We start from the raw sequence: 18,836 nt of genomic DNA, 5'->3' as shown, positions 1-18,836 counted from the left end.
CGTGGGGCCACCACTCTACCTACTGAGCAATCCCTGCCTGCAGGGAGGTTTTTTTCAGGATTCAAAACAATGCAGGATAAATTGGAAGAGAGGAGACTCTCACATGACGCACCGGATTAAAGAGAACAGTTTAAAACAGAAAAGGTCAGAAATCTGAAAATGAGTAAAAACCTCACATAGATCAAACTTCAATCACATTAGTTTCTCCACACCAGTTGGTGGCGATAATGCACCTATTCATTGTTTGTAAACTGCATGTAAAGAGGAACAGGAAGAGGCGGAGAAGAGCTGCAGCTGGATCACAAACCGAGTTTCTCTCATCTAAAGGTAAGCACCGAGCTAACTTTACTGTGAGTTCAGTTCATGTTGAGTTTAGCTCCTGAATGAGGTCTTCTGCTGCTCTCCTCGGTGTCTGTTCACAGTTTATTGTGAACACGTTGAGAGAAGAGTGAGAGAGTGTTTGGAGAAAAACACCAGCTAACCATTAGCTCGGCATGCTGCAGCTATTTGGTGCACCAAACGGGCTGGGCCTGACTTTGATGCTACCGCTGCTGTTTGTGACAGGCGGGCACACACGGGCGTGTACACGGTCATTGTTGCGTTTGTTGTTTGTTGTACAGACTAACATAGAAGATCCGTTCACTGAGGCTGATGGGTAAGAGACACTGACTCATACCAGCAGAGAGAGAGAGAATCCGCCTCTGCTTCCAACGAGAGCAGGCTCGTCTGTTGTTTTCTATGTTCCGCTACTTTCTACAGACCGAGTGTTTGCTACAAGTCAGCTCATCCTCCCTCTGTTAGCCGCTGATCATATGCGACAATGCTTTCAGGTGTTTCTGTGAGTTTTTATGTCTAATATCTTTACTTCTATCTGTAAGTAGACTTTAATGAACAGGGCTTCTATATAAAATAAAGAAATCACCTGGTTTGCAAGTGCTTTTAAGGCTCTGTGTTATTACACCTACATTGTAATCAATCCAGTCCTTTTGGTCATTGAAGCATGTTTATAGAGCTGTGATGCTGTATTTTTGCTGCCCTCCTCTTCAGATTATCCGAGATTTTTCATGTCAGCGAGACTTCTTACAGATACATAAAGGATGCACAACACTGACTGGTTGCTTCTTCTTTTAATAGGAATTTTCTGTCTGGCTTAGTCACAACAGGTCTGTTTGACATATTGGTGACAGATTTATAACAGTTTAAGTTCCTGCAGTCGGTTTTGGCAAATCCTGGAAATCCCATTTTTGCCAAAAGAGACTAAATTAAAAGTTCATCTGCATGTTTTCAAGTAACATCTGCAGCTTTTCATGGAGCAGCTGCAAAGATCACTTTCCTTCACATTCCAGTTTTTGATCAGGAGCTTTGATTAACACCCCCTCCTGGTTTTTCCGACCAAAGATTTTCATGGTGATTACAGGAAGAAGCGATGCTGCTGCTTTGGGCACCATTGGAGTCACTTGAGGCATATCGTATATCACCTGTGAATGTCATGCAGCTGCTCTTTAATGCATAATGGCAGCAGAATGGACAGCAGGTTTAGCAAATCATTCTATCATAGCTGTGCATTATTGTGCATGTCCAATTATGTTTGCAAAGGAGTTCACAGCTAAAAGGGCGTCAGTGTGAGTGGAAATGGCTGTCTGTCTCTGTGTTAGCCCTGCGACAGGCTGGGGAGCTGTCCAGGGTGTACCACGTCTCTCGCCCCATCATAGCTGGGATAGGAAACCGCTGTGACAAAAGATAATTGTATTTATTAGTGAAATAATAAATGATAAACCAACATCTTTATAGGTTCTGCTTTGTGTTTAATGTCTCTCTCACTGAGCGTACTGGGAGTAAGCCTGAGAGAGGGAGGCTCTGTTCAGTCACGTCAGCTCAATGAAGGTCACTCTTACTCTGCTCCTGTTTCTCATCGTTGCAGCTGAGCGTGCTTTGAATCTGGATGCTGGTGCTGGCTGTGAAAGGACTCCCTGTCCAAGGCTTTAGACTGGTTTGGTGTCTGATTCATTCAAAAACGTGTCTATCGGTCTGTGATGGTGTCTTGAACATGATTCACTCAAAATTGTCTGATGAAAAATGAAATATTTCACAGTACTGGGCACCTGTCAAGTTTCTCCTGAAGTTACCTGATATCACAACTCTCAGGTGTCACACGAATTCCACTCTGTGTTGTCTGATGAACATGTGGGACACTCTGAGCTTTCATTGGAGTCTAACAAAGATCTGTTTTGTGTCCCAGCTGATCAGCAGGAGGAGAAGAGTCTGATGGAGCAGCAGAGGAACATTTTCAGCCATTTGGATTCAGCTCAGCCACTACAGAGGAAATGATGAGCTCAACAGTGATGGTGAGGAAAATATTGCAGTTACTGTAACTGTGTCCACTTCATCAGCTGCTGGGTTAATAAAGAAAGCAGTCAGCAGCAGCTTTAGCCTATTTTTGTCCTGTGCTCCTTCAGAATCTACATTCACACTAAGAAATCACTGAAGACAAGATTGTAAAAAATGAAAGTATCACATTTGCATATGCATATCTGCATACTGAAACAAAATTCATATCGAAACCACATTTTTTTAAGTACAATAAATAATTTTTCCAACGAACGGGACAGCTTTCTTCTACAGCCGTCTTTGTTCTTCTCTGTCTTATCTTCTGTTCTAAAGATAAAATAAGATAAGTCTTTGCTGCCATTAGGGCTGCCACGATTAGTCGACTAGTCACGATTATGTCGACTATCAAAATCGTCGACGACTGATTTAATAGTCGACGCGTCATTTGAAGCTTTGTAAGATCACAAAAGACGCAGGAATAAGTAGTAGGGTTTAAGAGTGTAATAACGAACTGAAACAGAAGATGGCAGCACTGCATGTACAAGGATGCCAGCTGCCGTTAAACCCCAAAGAAGAAGCTGTGTCCCAGAATTCATAGCGCGGCCCAGCTCAGTTTCCAACAATGGCGGCAGCTAGTTAGTTTTAATATTACTCTTATTATTCTTTCTGAGTCACAAAATAAACGTTTAACATGTTTTCAGGCGAGAATGTAGCTGTGTAAACCTCAAATATCTGCTCAGTTTATCAGGACACCACATATTTTCAAAAGCGCTCCGACGTTTTCAGAGACTTTCGCTACTCAGGTTAAACATACACTTAGATAACTTAAAAATATTATTATTTGGCTTTTTTCAGTATTTTATTTGTTCCTGAGTAAATCGGTTTGGCTGAGATTAAAGTTACAGTGGGGCAAAAAAGTATTTAGTCAGCCACCGATTGTGCAAGTTCCCCCACTTAAAATGATGACAGAGGTCAGTAATTTGCACCAGAGGTACACTTCAACTGTGAGAGACAGAATGTGAAAAAAAATCCATGAATCCACATGGTAGGATTTGTAAAGAATTTATTCGTAAATCAGGGTGGAAAATAAGTATTTGGTCACCTCAAACAAGGAAAATCTCTGGCTCTCACAGACCTGTAACGTCTTCTGTAAGAAGCTTTTCTGTCCCCCACTCGTTACCTGTATGAATGGCACCTGTTTGAACTCATCATCTGTATAAAAGACACCTGTCCACAGCCTCAAACAGTCAGACTCCAAACTCCGCCATGGCCAAGACCAAAGAGCTTTCGAAGGACACCAGGAAAAGTATTGTAGACCTGCACCAGACTGGGAAGAGTGAATCTACAATAGGCAAGCAGCTTGGTGTGAAAAAATCCACTGTGGGAGCAATCATCAGAAAATGGAAGACATACAAGACCACTGATAATCTCCCTCGATCTGGGGCTCCACGCAAGATCTCATCCCGTGGGGTCAAAATGATCATGAGAACGGTGAGCAAAGATCCCAGAACCACACGGGGGGACCTGGTGAATGACCTGCAGAGAGCTGGGACCAAAGTAACAAAGGTCACCATCAGTAACACACTACAACGGCAGGGAATCAAATCCCGCAGTGCCAGACGTGTTCCGCTGCTGAAGCCAGTGCATGTCCAGGCCCGTCTGAAGTTTGCCAGAGAGCACATGGATGATACAGCAGAGGATTGGGAGAATGTCATGTGGTCAGATGAAACCAAAGTAGAACTTTTTGGTATAAACTCAACTCGTCGTGTTTGGAGGAAGAAGAATACTGAGTTGCATCCCAAGAACACCATACCTACTGTGAAGCATGGGGGTGGAAACATCATGCTATAGGGCTGTTTTTCTGCCAGGGGGACAGGACGACTGATTGAGAGTGGCCTAGCCAGTCTCCAGACCTCAACCCCATAGAAAATCTGTGGCGGGAGTTTAAAGTCCGTGTTGCTCGGCGACAGCCCCAAAACATCACTGCTCTCGAGAAGATCTGCATGGAGGAATGGGCCAAAATACCAGCTACTGTGTGTGCAAACCTGGTAAAGACCTATAGTAAACGTTTGACCTCTGTTATTGCCAACAAAGGTTACTGTATAGTTTTTACACGGCTGAATAAACCTCAAGCAGACAGCTGATTATCAGAAGTGTGAGATGCTCGAGAATTTACTTCAGTGTCCTGTTATATTTTAGATAGCAAGGAGTTTATTAAACTTCACCGAAACAATCTGTAAATTTCATTAAAATTCAATAAACTATCATCTTGTCTTTATTTTTAGTTAGCACAGACCTTAAACACTTAAAGCTGTAAGCTAATGATAGTTATATAAGAGCAGATGCTACTGGTGCAATAAGTTGTATGTACAATGGATGCATGATCTGATTAGTCGACTATCAAAATAATCGTTTGTGGCAGCCCGAGCTGCCACTGTTACCAGAAGAATGAAACACAGTTTGGCATCTCTTCATATCGCGCCATCGGCCCCTCTGGCCATCACCAGTAGGTGGTAGGTGAAGTGTCTTGCCCAAGGACACAACGACTGAGACTGTCTGAGCTGGGGCTTGAACCGGCAACCTTCCAGTTACGAGACGAACACCCAACTCTTTGAGCCACGATCGCCCTTTGTGTTGTGTTGTGCCATCCGTTTCGCCAGAGGTTGTTTGGTTTCCCTGATGTATAAATCCTGTCAATCCTCCTGGCACTTAACAGCGCACACCAAGGGTGTAGATTTGGTTTTAGCATTGGTGGGGACGGATGATTCAACCTCCCAACCCTACCATGTTTCTTGTTTTTTCCTTTTTGTCTTTGCTTCTTGATAAAAAAGGAGAAATATACTTGCCTACATATGCTATTCTACATGCTTTTAAACCATTTAAAATTACAATACACATACATATATATATGTACAAAAAACTTGAATTTTACAATGTTTATTCATCGAATAAAATAAGTTAAATGTCACCGTCATTATTGTCCGGCCGGAAACAGCGGGGGTGTCCAAATTCAGAGGTTGCGTCCACCTGAGGACCCGGCCTTCGTGGTCCTCTGAAAGCCGGGTAGACCGGAAATGAGCGACTGTGACGATCTAGCCTTCAGAATTACGTCACGAGCTTTCTCGGTGGAGTGAAACTCAGCTGTCTGCTCCTTGCTATCTAAAATATAACCGGACGTTTTTTTTCGACCATCTCACACTTCTTTTTAATCAGTTTTCTATTTGATGTTTATTCGGCTGTGAGAAAACCCCGGAGGAACCCTCCCGAGGGATTAATAAAGTTTTATTTAATCTAATCCAATCTAATAAAAGACCTAGCAGGTCTTTGAGGTCATCTGATCAGGGCTTACTTGCTTTAAAAAATACTAAGAGGAGGACTAAGGGTGATAGTGCCACTGTGGCCCCCAGACTGTGGAACTCTCTCCCCGAAACATTAAGAACTGTGGACTCAGTAGCTGTTTTTAAAAAAACAACTCAAAACTCACCTTTTTAAAACTGATTTTGGTTAATTTTTTGCCTGTTTTATTTTCTCTTTTTAAATCTTTTTATGACTTGTAATCTTATGTGCAGCACTTTGTGATTCTGTCTTGAAAGGTGCTATATAAATAAACATTTATTTATTATTATTTATTTAATAATTTTAATCTCAGCCAAACCGATTTACTCACGAACAAATAAAACACTGAAAAATGCCAAACAATAACATGTTTGAGTTATTTAAGTGACTTATATATCATGTTTAACCTGAGTAGCGAAAGACCACGGGGGTTTGAAAACAATGTGCCGGGAGTTTGCTGTTCTCCCCTACTCAGATACTTAAAGTTTACACAGCTACACTCTCGCCTGAAAATATGTTAAAACTTTATTTTGCGACCCAGAAAGGGTAATAAGAGTAATATTAAAACTAAGTAGCTGCAGTAGTAGTAGCCATTGTTGGAAACTGGCTGAGGCAATCTGGGATATGGTTTTTCAATTTTGTTGGCTCCGGGAGATTTTCGGGAGGGGCACTGAAATTCGGGATTCACCCAGAACAATCAGGAGGGTTGGCATGTATGTCCTAGCATAGCCTGTAACGTTATTATGACGGACACATTTTATGAGTGAACTTGACTTTAAGTGATTTACAGGTTTCTTTGAAAAATACTTTCTTATATCCAGCTTCTTCCTTTTTGCTGCCATCCTCCTCTCCTCCTTGCAGGTCCTCGCAGCGCAGGCTTACCGCTGCTAAAACTAAACAGAGCTCCCCGAAAGGCACAGCCAATCACATTGGCCATATTTGTCACATGAGGTAGGACTCCAGTAGAGAACGTAATTTAACTCTTTCTGCACCGCTGGGTGAAGAAGACGTTGACAGATTGTTGTTGTTTTTTTGGGGGGGGTTTTCTATCGGTTTTGTTTTTCTTTTCTGGAAGAGATCAAATTATTGGTGGGTACAAGTCAATAATCGCTGGATATTGGTGGGGACGTGTCCCTTCTGTCCATGCCAAATCTACGCCTTTGGCATACACTATGTTACTCTGTTTGTGTCGGGGGACCCGATCCTTGGGGTGGACCAGTTTTTGGCGCAGCGTTTTGGGGTTTAAAAGCCACAGAGACCTGATGTTTAGAAAAATTGTGTCTCAACTGCTCCAATACTCCTGACACATATGGGATCACTACAGGTTTTCGCTTAGGCAGCGGTTGTCCTTCTCTCCTGGATCAGCTGGAGCTTTCTTTAGGTGCCTTTCCTGCTTTGACAAAAGTCCAGCTGGGATAACCACATTTACTCAAGGCCTTCTTGATGTGCCGTTCTTCTGCCTCCCTGGCTGCTGTGTCTGTGGGGATGGTGTTCGCTTTGTGTTGTAGCGTCCTGATGACACCCAGTTTGTGCTCCAGTGGATGATGAGAGTCAAACCTTAAATACTGATCCGTATGTGTAGGTTTACGGTACACGTCAGCTTTTAGATGTCCCCCATTACTGATGGAAATCTCACAGTCTAAGAAGGCTAACCTGCCACTTTTCATATCCTCCCTAGTTAATTTGATGTGTCGGTCCACCGAGTTAATGTGATCCGTGAAATGTAGTACGTCCTGAGATTTGATTTTCACCCAGGTGCATCCCACTTGCATCCCAGTCACGGAAGCGTTGGAGGTAGTCCGTAAGAGATTACAGGATAACCCCAACCTCAGCAACAGGACCACTCTCAGCATCGACCAAGTGTTTGCTTTTGGAACTGTGTCTTCATTCCACCTACTTCACATACAAGGGTCAGTTCTACAGGCAGAAACATGGGTGTGCCATGGGCTCCCAGTTTCACCCATTGTGGCCAATTTGTACATGGAAGAAGTGGAAAAGAGGGCTTTGCTATCCTACCCTGGAACACCACCAAGCCATTGGTTCAGATATGTGGATGACACCATAAAGACTGAGTCTTTGACTCTCGGAGGAGGCGGATGCACTTTTTCTCCTCTCCCTTATCTTCCCTGCTTAGCTCTTATGTCCTTGTGTAGTCTCATGTTTTTTGTATTATTTTCCCTGGAACACTCACAGTCTGTTTCTAAAACCTAAAAGAGAATTATGGATTTGATCAATCTCTGAATGCTATTGACACCCTTTTCTCAATGAGAAGTCTGGGCTCGGGAGAGCCCGAGTGTCCTGGAGGGACTTTCCCTGCCGGATACACGATGGACGGGTGGCAGACATGGAGGATCGTGTGCCTGGCGGGACTGTCGATCGAGGACGCTGAAGATTCAGAACCATGATAACAGGGTTCTTGCTGATCGGAGCTGGCTTGGCCCTGACTTATCAGAGAATTAAGAGAGCGGAACCGGCTGTTCAAAAATTTTTATATAACTTTATATAACTTTAATTCACATAAAAAACAGCTGCTTGTTTGAGTGAAAATACATTGATGGGTTTTATTTCACACTAATAATACTAAAAGTATTTTGTCTAGTGTCAATTATATTGTCAATTATATCATAATCGCTCATTTTCAAATGTATATCATGATAAATATTTTTGGTCACATCACCCTGCTCTATGTCCAGGGTATGAGGGGTCCATGATGATGATTCTGCCTTTCTGCTGAAGTCTGCCTGTATAAATGTCTCTGAGGGGAGTTAATGAAATGCCAACTGCCCGCTCTGCCGCCCACACCACCTGCTGCAAGTTCCCCTTGTCCTCCATAGTACAGCAGCTGGACCAGAGTTTACAGCAGTAAGTCAGAAGGCTCTCGATGGTGCAGCGGTAGAACTTACTTAGCAGTATTTCGGGTATTTGGGCTTGACACAGCTTACTGAGGAAGTACAGCATTTGCTGTGCTTTGTACCTGGTGGGAAATGTTTGTGGACCAGGTAACGTATGTTAAGATGTGAACTCTAAGAAACTTAAAGCTTTCTAACCTTTCTACCTCCTCTCCATCAATGTAGAGCACAGGTGTTGAACTCCAGGCCTCGAGGGCCGGTGTCCTGCAGATTTTACATGTGTCCTTGATTCAACACAGCTGATTTTAAATGGCTAAATTACCTCCCAACATGTCTTGCAGTTCTACAGAAGCCTGGTAATTAACTAATCATTTGATTCAGGTGTGTTGACCCAGGGCAAGATCTAAAACCTGCAGGACACCGGCCCTCGAGGCCTGGAGTTCGTCACCCCTGATGTAGAGGGTAGAGTGCTCAGCTCGCTTTCTTCATCTGAAGTCGATTTCCATCTCCTTGGTCTTGGTCTCGTCCACTGGAAGAGATGGTGGCTGACTTAAAGCAGGATGGTATTACAGACTGTAGCAGTGAGAGGTGGAAGATGGTGGTGAAAACCTCTGCTTGTTGGTCTGCACATGCTTTAAGCACTCTACCTGCTACACGGTCTGGACCATCTGCTTTCCTTGCGTTGACTCTGTGCAGTGTGGCTCTGACCTGATGCTGCTCCAGCTGGATAGGGGTGTCGTCCCTCTCTGAAACAGCAGGAAGGGTGATGGTGTCCCTGTTCTGTTGGTCAAAGTGGGCAAAGAACTGGTTTAGGGTGTCAGGAAATCACATGACAGGGTGGGGCTAGGAGTCACAATGAGCTCACTCGAAACCCTGGCTGATTGTGACCCACACCCGTTTTCACATCTTGGCTCATGTGATTAGGTGGAGGATCATCAGGGGGTCCTTTTGTCCCTCTTTAGGGGGATACTCCCACTGGGTTTAAATCTGAGACTCTCCACCAGTTGACCCTAGAACTGAAGAAGCTTCTCTGATGACCGGTGAAACATCTTCAGGCAAACTAAAGAAGTCCAGACGTTTTCCTTCCAAGCTCCTTAGACTAGGATGACCTGGATGACTGAGAACCTTCACAGACAATAAACATTAAATAAATGTAAACTATTAAAATATGGGTTATTTTAAAAATGCATCCTACAAGGTGTTTGGTGACTGCCATGCTCCAATCTCATGTTTAAAACTAGTATTAATGGACGAAGTTTAAAGTTTATGTTTGACTGGATTTCACTCAATGTTTGTATCTCTGTCACTGCAGGACCAACATGGAGCGAGAAGTCAGCGATCTCAGGAGACCAACACACCTCACAGAAGAAAGGGAGAGAAAACATACAGCTGTGATGAGTGTGGGATGACTTTTACTCGGAAGTATTTTCTAGAAAGACATGAAGTCATCCACACGGGAGAGAGACCGTTCAGATGTGACTTGTGTGGGAATTCTTTTACCCAGCCTGGAAACTTAAAAGCACACCAGGTCATTCACAGTGGAGTTAAAGCGTACAGCTGTGATGAATGTGGAAAGGGTTTCACCAGGAAAGAAGGCTTGGTAAGGCATAAGCTCATCCACAGAGGAGTTAAACCTTACAGCTGTGATCAGTGTAGCAGAGCTTTTACTCAAAGTAGTAGCTTAAGGAAACATCAGGTTTCCCACTCTGGTATTAAGGCTTACAGCTGTGACATCTGTGAAAAAACTTTCAGCCACATAGAAAATCGAAATAAACACCAGCGTATTCACACCGGACAGGATGTTTATTGCTGTGAACAGTGCGGCAAACTGTTTGTAAGATACAAACAATTACAAATCCACAGGTTTACCCACACCGAGGAGAGACCTTATAAATGTGACCTGTGTGAAAAGACTTTTAAAGCACAGAGTTCTGTAAAAGTCCACCAACAGATTCACACCAGACAGAAACTCTACAAGTGCAGTTACTGTGAGGTATGTATTATAATGTTTTTCTTGTAATTTTAGCCTTTTTGGATCAACACTCCTCATGAAAGTGCATGTGAGCAATTAGTTCAATTTCAGTTATGACTTTTAACTTGAGTTTGTTATACTTTTGTAATGCCAAAGTTTATACTACACTGCAGAAGTCTCATGTCTCCCCTTAATTTCTTTATAGTTTGCTTCAAAGAAAACTTTCTTGTAGGTTGTTTTGTTTTGGGTTTTTTTTGTCTCGAGCAATAGCTCGCCAGCTTTCCGAAGGTCTGTAGTTTTCCTTTGGACACTGGCTGCTTTTACACTCTGTTTCAGTCTGGTCACTGTACCCTGACCATTTTTACTGGATTTATTTTATTATTATCATCATTATCATTTTATTATTACTATTTAAGCTACATTACACTGACCTCCAGATTACTGAATCATCAGAAAGGCACCTAACTCACCAGTGTCGTCTAGACATAACAGGCGTCTTGGCAAAGAACCACATTTACATTCTGTCTTCATACATTTTGTTACTACCAGCCTTAAACAAGTCTTTATTATTATTTATTTAGTTGTATCTGTGAAACATACCAACAACATCACAGCATATCTCTGTGTTTTATATTTGAGCTGTGTTTATCTTAGAAAATAATCTCTTCTTCCTCTCATGTCCTCTTTCTTACATTGTTCTCCATGTCACAGTAAAATGACCCCACAAAATAATTTTTCTTTGGTTACTGTAAATGTTACCTTTGAAATTATCTGCCATTTTTTTAAAGGACCCACTGTCTTTTAAAAACTCATCCAGGTTATTCTTACGCCACTCAGTGAAGTAGCACAAATGCAGTTTCACATCAGAACCATGCACACAGATCATGTGATGTCTTGGCTGTCTGTGTGACATCATCTAAAAAACAGTAAACAGCTCATAAAAACTGAAGTCAAATGATAGTGTTTTGCATTCAACTACCAATCATATTTAATTAACTGAACATATTTTAACTCCTGATGAGGACCTCTATAAAAGCAGAGTTTCACAGTTTGCTGATCTGGAGCATTCAGGTGTGTGTTCTGATTTTAGAGAAAGAACTGTTGCCAGTAAGGTCAGACTGTGCAACGTGCTGAGAAACCGCATGTGGGATTAAAACAGATTTGGTTTCATGTGATTATCTTCTATTATTAAAACTTAAAAAAGGGATTAAATAAAAAAAAATAGACTCACCCCATGCACTTTCAGGGATTGTTTGAGGGTACAGTTTTGCATGACTTCATTTTTTTTAAAGTAAAGGTATAAAAGGTATCTGGTACTTTGATGGGTTAACTTTTTTCAGATATAATAAAATGTAATTTGATGTTGGCAGAGATGCTCTTTATTTCAAGCCTGGTTCAGGATTAAAATGTTGAAGGAATTCCCTGACTTACGCTGTCTTTGTGTCTTTGTTTAGAAGCAGAGCAGCACAGATGGATCCAGTTCTCAACCCTGTCATCACTGTGGTGGTGGGAAACCGTTTCGTTGTGACCTGTGTGGAAAAACTTTCAACTGGCAAACAAACCTAATGATGCACCATCGGCGACATACTGGACACAAATTGCATTATTGCGAAGAATGCGGGAAAGGCTTCCCCACACCAGATAAACTAAAACGTCATGAACTCATCCACAGTGGGGTTAAAGAGCACCTCTGTGACCAGTGTGGGTCATCCTTCACCACTGCAGATCAGCTTAAAGTGCATAAACGTGTCCACACAGGAGAGAAACCATACAAGTGCCGACACTGTAACAAAAGGTTTTCCCGGTCAGATAAACGTAACCGTCATGAACGTACGCACGCCAACAAGAACTGCAGCAGGAATCCCAGTTTGTAGTCCACTCTGGAAATAAACTGTTGCACCAAAAAGTTGATTCTGTTCATCTAGACGCAGCGTTTTCAGTAGGAGGCGCGTTTTATCACTCATCCGTCATGTCCTCTTCAGTCTAGGATGGCTGCAGGTTTCCCAAGCCTTAAAAAGGCAGTTGTGTAATGACTCTAATTGGCACCAGGACCTGACAGTAAGCTGTGGAAACAGTTTCATGATCATTAATATGCAAATTGTTATGACAGTTGTTCAGTCTGTAGCAGCTGACTGGTGAACTGGCATTTATTTGCATCATAGCTGGAGTGGTTAGCTGGTTCCAGTTTGACTTGGGGACCACAACTTTGGCCTTAAACATAAACTTTGAATAAGGAGAGCTTCCTGTATTTTAGTGTATTTAGCACTCTTAGCTAATTATAGGCCAATCTCCAACCTTCCTTTCATATCAAAAATCCTTGAAAGAGTAGTTGTCAAACAGCTAACAGATCATCTGCAGAGGCTTATTTGAAGAGTTTCAGTCAGGTTTCAGAGCTCATCACAGCACAGAAACAGCTTTAGTGAAGGTTACAAATGATCTTCTTATGGCCTCTGACAGTGGACTCATCTCTGTGCTTGTCCTGCTAGACCTCAGTGCAGCGTTCGATACTGTCGACCATAATATCCTATTAGAGCGATTAGAACATGCTGTAGGTATTACAGGTACATAGCATACATTTACACTGCTATGCAGATGACACCCAGCTCTATCTGTCCATGAAGCCAGATAACACACACCAATTAGTTAAACTGCAGGAATGTCTTAAAGACATAAAGACCTGGATGGCCGCTAACTTTCTGCTTCCTAATTCAGATCAAACTGAGGTTATTGTACTCGGCCCTGAAAAGCTTAGAAATATGGTATCTAACCAGATTCTTACTCTGGATGGCATTACCTTGGCCTCCAGTAACGCTGTGAGGAACCTTGGAGTCATTTTTGACCAAGACATGTCCTTCAACGCACATATTAAACAAATATGTAAGACTGCGTTCTTCCATTTGTGCAATATCTCTAAAGTTAGAAATATCCTGTCTCAGAGTGACGCTGAAAAACTAGTTCATGCATTTATTACTTCCAGGCTGGACGACTGTAATTCATTATTATCAGGATGTCCAAAAAACTCCCTGAAAAGCCTTCAGCTGATCCAAAATGCTGCAGCAAGAGTCCTGACAGGGACTAGAAAGAGAGAGCAGATTTCTTCTGTATTTGTGTCTTTGAAGGTTCTTCTGTATTGGCTTCCCTTCATTGGCTTCCTGTTAAATCCAGAATTCAAAATCCTGCTCCTCACATACAAGGTCTTAAATAATCAGGCCCCATCTTATCTTAATGACCTTGTAGTACCATATCACCCTATTAGAGCACTTCGCTCTCGCTCTGCAGGCCTACTTGTTGTTCCTAGAGTATTTAAAAGTAGAATGGGAGGCAGAGCCTTCAGTTTTCAGGCCCCTCTTCTGTGGAACCAGCTTCCAGTTTGGATTCAGGAGACAGACACTATCTCTACTTTCAAGATTAGGCTTCAAACTTTCCTTTTTGCTAAAGCATATAGTTAGGGCTGGACCAGGTGACCCTGAATCCTCCCTTAGTTATGCTGCAATAGACGTAGGCTGCCGGGGATTCCCATGATTAGGGATGGGTATCATTTAGGTTTTATCCGATACCGGTGCCAAATCGGTACTTTTGAAACGGTGCTGGTGCTCAAACCGGTGCTTAAAGAATGGAGAACACAAAATTGGTCCAAAAACCTCTCATGTTCAGCTGTTTTTTGTAAAAATATAACAATGTTAGCCTTTTCTGCAGCTATGGGGCATATATGGTATCACTCTTGGCTGGAAGCAGTGCTTAAACAACGGAAAAAACACAAACTTTGTCCAAAAACCTCTCATGTTTAACTGTTTTCCACTTTTTCTTTGGTCATTTAGCCTTTTTAGCCAGGGTGAAGGGAGTATCTGCCATCAAACAAGAAGACAGCCGCATGTAGCTATGATGATGTTTGCTAGTTCACCTTACATGCATTAATGTAATAACGTGGTTAGCCTACTCAACGTAAATTAGCTACTCACGCAGAGAAGAACGGCTGCTGCCACCATCATCCGTCATCATTTCTGCTACACTGGCAGGGCTAGGGGCCAGGACTCTCCTCTTCGTGTTTTTGGGGGATGTTGCATAACAGGCAACCCACCCGCAGTAGATGTGCTCGGTATGAGGTCTCGCAGCAAGCTATCAAATACGGCGCATTTCTGGGCTTTTAAAAAAAACGCTATGCGTCGCCAGGTGTTTCATCGGATTTGAGGTGTTACCTCCTTTGACAGTATCACGGTATCAGCTTAAAGCACTTGTTGCAGGCTGCTGAGTTTGCATATTTTGCTATGAAGTACAGCCAGACTTTTGACCGCTTCGCCTTGGACATTTTTAATCTGTAGCTCTGCTCTAACAGAACGTACGTACCTGGCCCCGCCTACTATCCTCGGAAACGTAAAATGATTGGCTAGAATCTAAAGTGTATCACAGCTCAGGAAAAAAAAAGCACCGAAATGTGCACTGCTTTTCGGTCTGGTTACTACCGTTTATGTCAGAACCGGCACCGGACACCGGTACCCATCCCTACCCATGATGCATTGAGTTTTTCCTTTCCAGTCACCTTTCTCACTCACTATGTATTAATAGACCTCTCTGCATTGAATCATATCTGTTATTAATCTCTGTCTCTCTTCCACAGCATGTCTTTATCCTGTCTTCCTTCTCTCACCCCAACCGGTTGCAGCAGATGGCCCCGCCCCTCCCTGAGCCTGGTTCTGCCGGAGGTTTCTTCCTGTTAAAAGGGAGTTTTTCCTTCCCACTGTCGCCAAAGTGCTTGCTCATAGGGGGTCATATGATTGTTGGGTTTTCTCTGTATCTATTATTGTGCGATCTACTGTACAATATAAAGCACCTTGAGGCGGCTTTTGTTGTGATTTGGCGCTATATAAATAAAATTGAATTGAATTGAACTTAATTAAGCAGTGTCTGTGGGATGGGAAAAGGGCAAGAATCAAGCTAAGTAAATTATATGCTTAAATTATATGAGAGAAGGGAGAAGGGTGGTTTAAGTTTACCCGATCCAAGATTATATTCAGTCTCATTCGAGATGGCAAAATTGGTTATTTACTGGGGAATAAATCAAGCTGGACAGGAATGGCTAAGTATAGAGTCTGAGATTTATACTCCTTTTGATCCAAAAGGTATGTTGTCTCAAAGCTGCACTTCACTGAACCCAATTTTGTTTCATTCTAGCCAGGTTTGGCTCAATATACATAGAATTCTTAAAATATCACCTCATGTGCAGTTTTACTCATCTCTTTAGAACAATCCAGCTATTCATATAGGAAAAAAACGTGTTTTGGAAATTGTGGCAGTCTCATGGCATAATTGTTATTAGCGACTTATCTAAAGATGGAAAATTTATGTCCTATAGAGACCTTGTTCAAACATACAAATTGGAAGGGAAGGAAAATTTCTGGAGATATTTGCAAATTAGACATTGTGTGACATCGAAGTTCAGAAGGGGACATGAAAATCTTGTTCTAAATTTTATAAATATGCCTCAGGAGCACCACACAGCAACGTGTTTTTATAGGCTGGTAAACGATAATAGAAGTGGGGAATGTTCGAACATTAAAACTTTGTGGCAGAAAGATTTAAATGCACCAATTCCAAACGAAAAATGGATGGGCATTTTGGCGGGAAATAGGCTTTATGTTAAGGAGGCGATGAGCAAATGCATACATTATTAAATTCTGCATAGATATTATCATACTCCAACAAGATTACATCGTATGAAGCTTATGCCTGACTATCTCTGTTGGAAATGTACAATTGAGGCGGGGACTTTCCTACATTGTTTTTGGGAATGTTCCTTTATAGCTCCTTTTTGGAAGGAAGTCATCACACTCTTAGAAGGTTGTTCAGGATCAGAAGTGCCCTTGACTCCTGAATTGTGCTTGTTAGGAGACCGTTCTCATATTCCAAGAACTCTCAATAATATTTTTACGGTTGTTATGGTTGGACTGGTAACTGCATCGAGGATTATCCTTAGGCACTGGAAGACTGCAGTATGTCCTGAACTGAGACTGCTTCCTATGAGTCCATGCTGAATAAACTTAAAAATGACACAGAAGTCAAAGATGAACATTGGGACTACTTTTGGAGCTATTTGAAGCAAACAGGATTTTGACCGTATTATTGTAATTTGAAGGACTATTAACTGTGACCACCGGTCCAAATGTTACCTAACGGTCAATTTTATTTGCCCATTTCTGTGTTTCTTCTCTTGGAACCCATTGTTAGTTACTCTTTTCTTTCTTTTAGACTTGTAAGGGCAGAGGTGTACAACAGCAGTTTTCTTGTGGGTGTTTTTTTCTGTTTTTTGGGGGGGTTTTCCCCCTCTTATACAGGTTTAAGTATATGTTGCAAAATCAATAAAAAACTTAAATGCCAAAAGAGTGAAGTGAGAAATGGAAACATGTTTACAGTCAAAGTGACTGTTTTCAGTGGCACTGATGGAGGTTTATCAGACGGGGACACCTGGCTGTTCTCCACTCACACAGCATTCTTGCAGCTTATTAGAAGCTCTGACATTAAATTTGACAAATAAATAAATAAGCATTAAAAAGATGAATTTTCATTCAAAAAAACAAAGAATGTCCGTGTTAATGTTTTAAATGACCACAAGGGTGTACAACATAGCCAAACTTTCCCATCCCACTCAGCAATATCTGCCGTTTGATTATCGGTGCTTAATAAAGTCAACCACTGAGCACGCTCAAAGAAAGGTGAGGCATCTCACTCTTCTTTTGCACAAACAGGTGAGGACTGTTGACTTGACTCAGACATGTGATCAGAGGAATGGTTACCAGACTATAAAAAGAGAGGAAGAGATCCTACTTCATTTTATAATGTAATTGTTGAAAACGTGTCACCAGGAAATTTCCCACAGTAGTCAAATATCCAGCCAAGAGTTAGTGATGGCTACCAAAAACATCTGGTCGAAGTGCAACTTGCTAACAGACATTAAATCAAATACTAGATATATGTGTATATCTGAGGCCATACGCATACTTTTGAATCTGTGTCAACTAGAGGAAATACAAAATACATGGATTCTTGTTTGTTCATTAAAGATATCTGCTGTACAGTCCATTCTACAAAAAGAACAGTTAAAGAAGTCAGAGCCCAAAACTACCATGAAACTCGTGCTCATGATGAGTGGATGTGAACTTCTGATCACAACTGTGAATTCAGAATCGGCTTTTCACATGAACAACCAGAGTGCTCATTAGGAGTATATTTTCGTGTTGTCTGGCTGCTCAATATGATGAAGGAAACTGGCTGCAGCTGTTTAAGCAGAGACAGATGTGGAGCGGTGTTATATAAAGTTTGCCTTTGTTCTCCTCACGTGAAACCCACATGCCTGTAAACAGCATCTCAAACTGACTATTGTTGATTCAAGGATACAATAAACTCACCTTACAAAACATTTATAGATTCATTTGTTCATCCACAGCAGCTGGAAGCTTATTGTAACCCTGATAAAGACTTTTCTGCTCCAACTTCTCCCAGCATGCTGAGCTAATGGTTAGTTGGTGTTTTTCTCCAAACACTCTCTCACTCTTCTCTCAACGTGTTCACAATAAACTGTGAACAGACACCGAGGAGAGCAGCAGAAGACCTCATTCAGGAGCTAAACTCAACATGAACTGAACTCACAGTAAAGTTAGCTCGGTGCTTACCTTTAGATGAGCCCACAAACCGAGAGAAACTCCGCGATGAAGCTGCAACTCTTTCCAAACACAGGAAACAGATCAGGGAGCAGAGACCCACGTGGTTCATGGTAGAAAATCGCAGTTAATCACCTGGAAAGAAGCAAAGATGTCAAAGTGGCGCTTTATATTGTAAGGTAAACCCTGCAATAACACAGGAGTTAGGAAATGAAAAGTCAGTGCTCAGAGAGTCAGACCGATTAATAATGTTAAGCTGCTGTGTGAAAACTACAAAGTTCTGAAGATGGACTACAAAGCGTACATCCCAGGTAGAAAATCAAGTTTGAATTAGATCCTGTTGCTATGCTCTTCTGCGTGCAAAAAACACCCAAGTTTAAGCAGTTTATATCCGGGATGTGAGAACTCTGCAGAGATATTTCCTGACCTTGTACCTGTACAGGTAGATCAGCACTGTTGATCCTCTCTCCTGTCCTACATCGTGGCTGATGTGCACGGGACAGACTGGGTTCTCCGAAAGTCCACTGTACAGGTCATATAAGAGTGGAGAACCACCGGGTGAGCTGTCACCTCATTAATGAGGCTGTCATTTGAACAGAACAGCTATGAAGTGAGATTAAATGTTTGTGAGAAGCTGCTCATTCTGCAATGCAGGAACAGAACTAAACCGAAATACAGTGAACATTAACCTCCTACCTA

General features: G+C 42.0%; 1 protein-coding gene and 1 long non-coding RNA gene across 5 annotated transcripts in view; one reads left to right on the top strand and one right to left on the bottom strand.

The window, feature by feature from the left end:
• The window catches only part of LOC308385595, a 196,520-nt gene extending 177,741 nt beyond the window's left edge, over window positions 1-18,779 (bottom strand). Inside the window, exons 1-2 of the long non-coding RNA XR_013969584.1 lie at window positions 18,565-18,779; window positions 18,150-18,272 (exon numbers count right to left, since the gene is read on the bottom strand). This is a non-coding gene — a long non-coding RNA (uncharacterized lncRNA). The remainder of the gene's footprint in view (window positions 1-18,149; window positions 18,273-18,564) is intronic.
• On the top strand, window positions 253-12,808 carry LOC308385580 (uncharacterized protein). 4 transcript variants are annotated; one of them, XR_013969554.1, is made up of 7 exons: window positions 253-327; window positions 2,240-2,345; window positions 6,526-6,615; window positions 8,358-8,526; window positions 9,826-10,113; window positions 10,377-10,506; window positions 11,940-12,808. XR_013969554.1 is itself a non-coding variant. In XM_080864593.1 (6 exons), exons 5-6 carry the CDS (start codon window positions 9,919-9,921, stop codon window positions 12,357-12,359), a joined length of 1,008 nt encoding a protein of 335 aa, XP_080720719.1. In that variant the 5' UTR covers window positions 255-327; window positions 2,240-2,345; window positions 6,526-6,615; window positions 8,358-8,526; window positions 9,826-9,918; the 3' UTR covers window positions 12,360-12,808. The 4 variants fall into 4 exon arrangements, 3 of the variants coding, with proteins under 3 accessions (XP_080720719.1, XP_080720720.1, XP_080720718.1); XM_080864593.1 differs by having other exon boundaries at window positions 255-327; window positions 9,826-10,506; XM_080864594.1 differs by lacking the exon at window positions 8,358-8,526 and having other exon boundaries at window positions 255-327; window positions 9,826-10,506.
• Window positions 18,780-18,836: the final 57 nt, after the last annotated feature.

The sequence above is a fragment of the Rhamphochromis sp. 'chilingali' genome (assembly GCF_963969265.1).
Source record: "Rhamphochromis sp. 'chilingali' genome assembly, chromosome: 18".
NCBI classification, from domain to species: Eukaryota; Metazoa; Chordata; class Actinopteri; order Cichliformes; family Cichlidae; genus Rhamphochromis; species Rhamphochromis sp. 'chilingali'.
The sequence above is the reverse complement of the archived record's forward strand: the minus strand, read 5'-3'. Positions and strand labels throughout refer to the sequence as shown.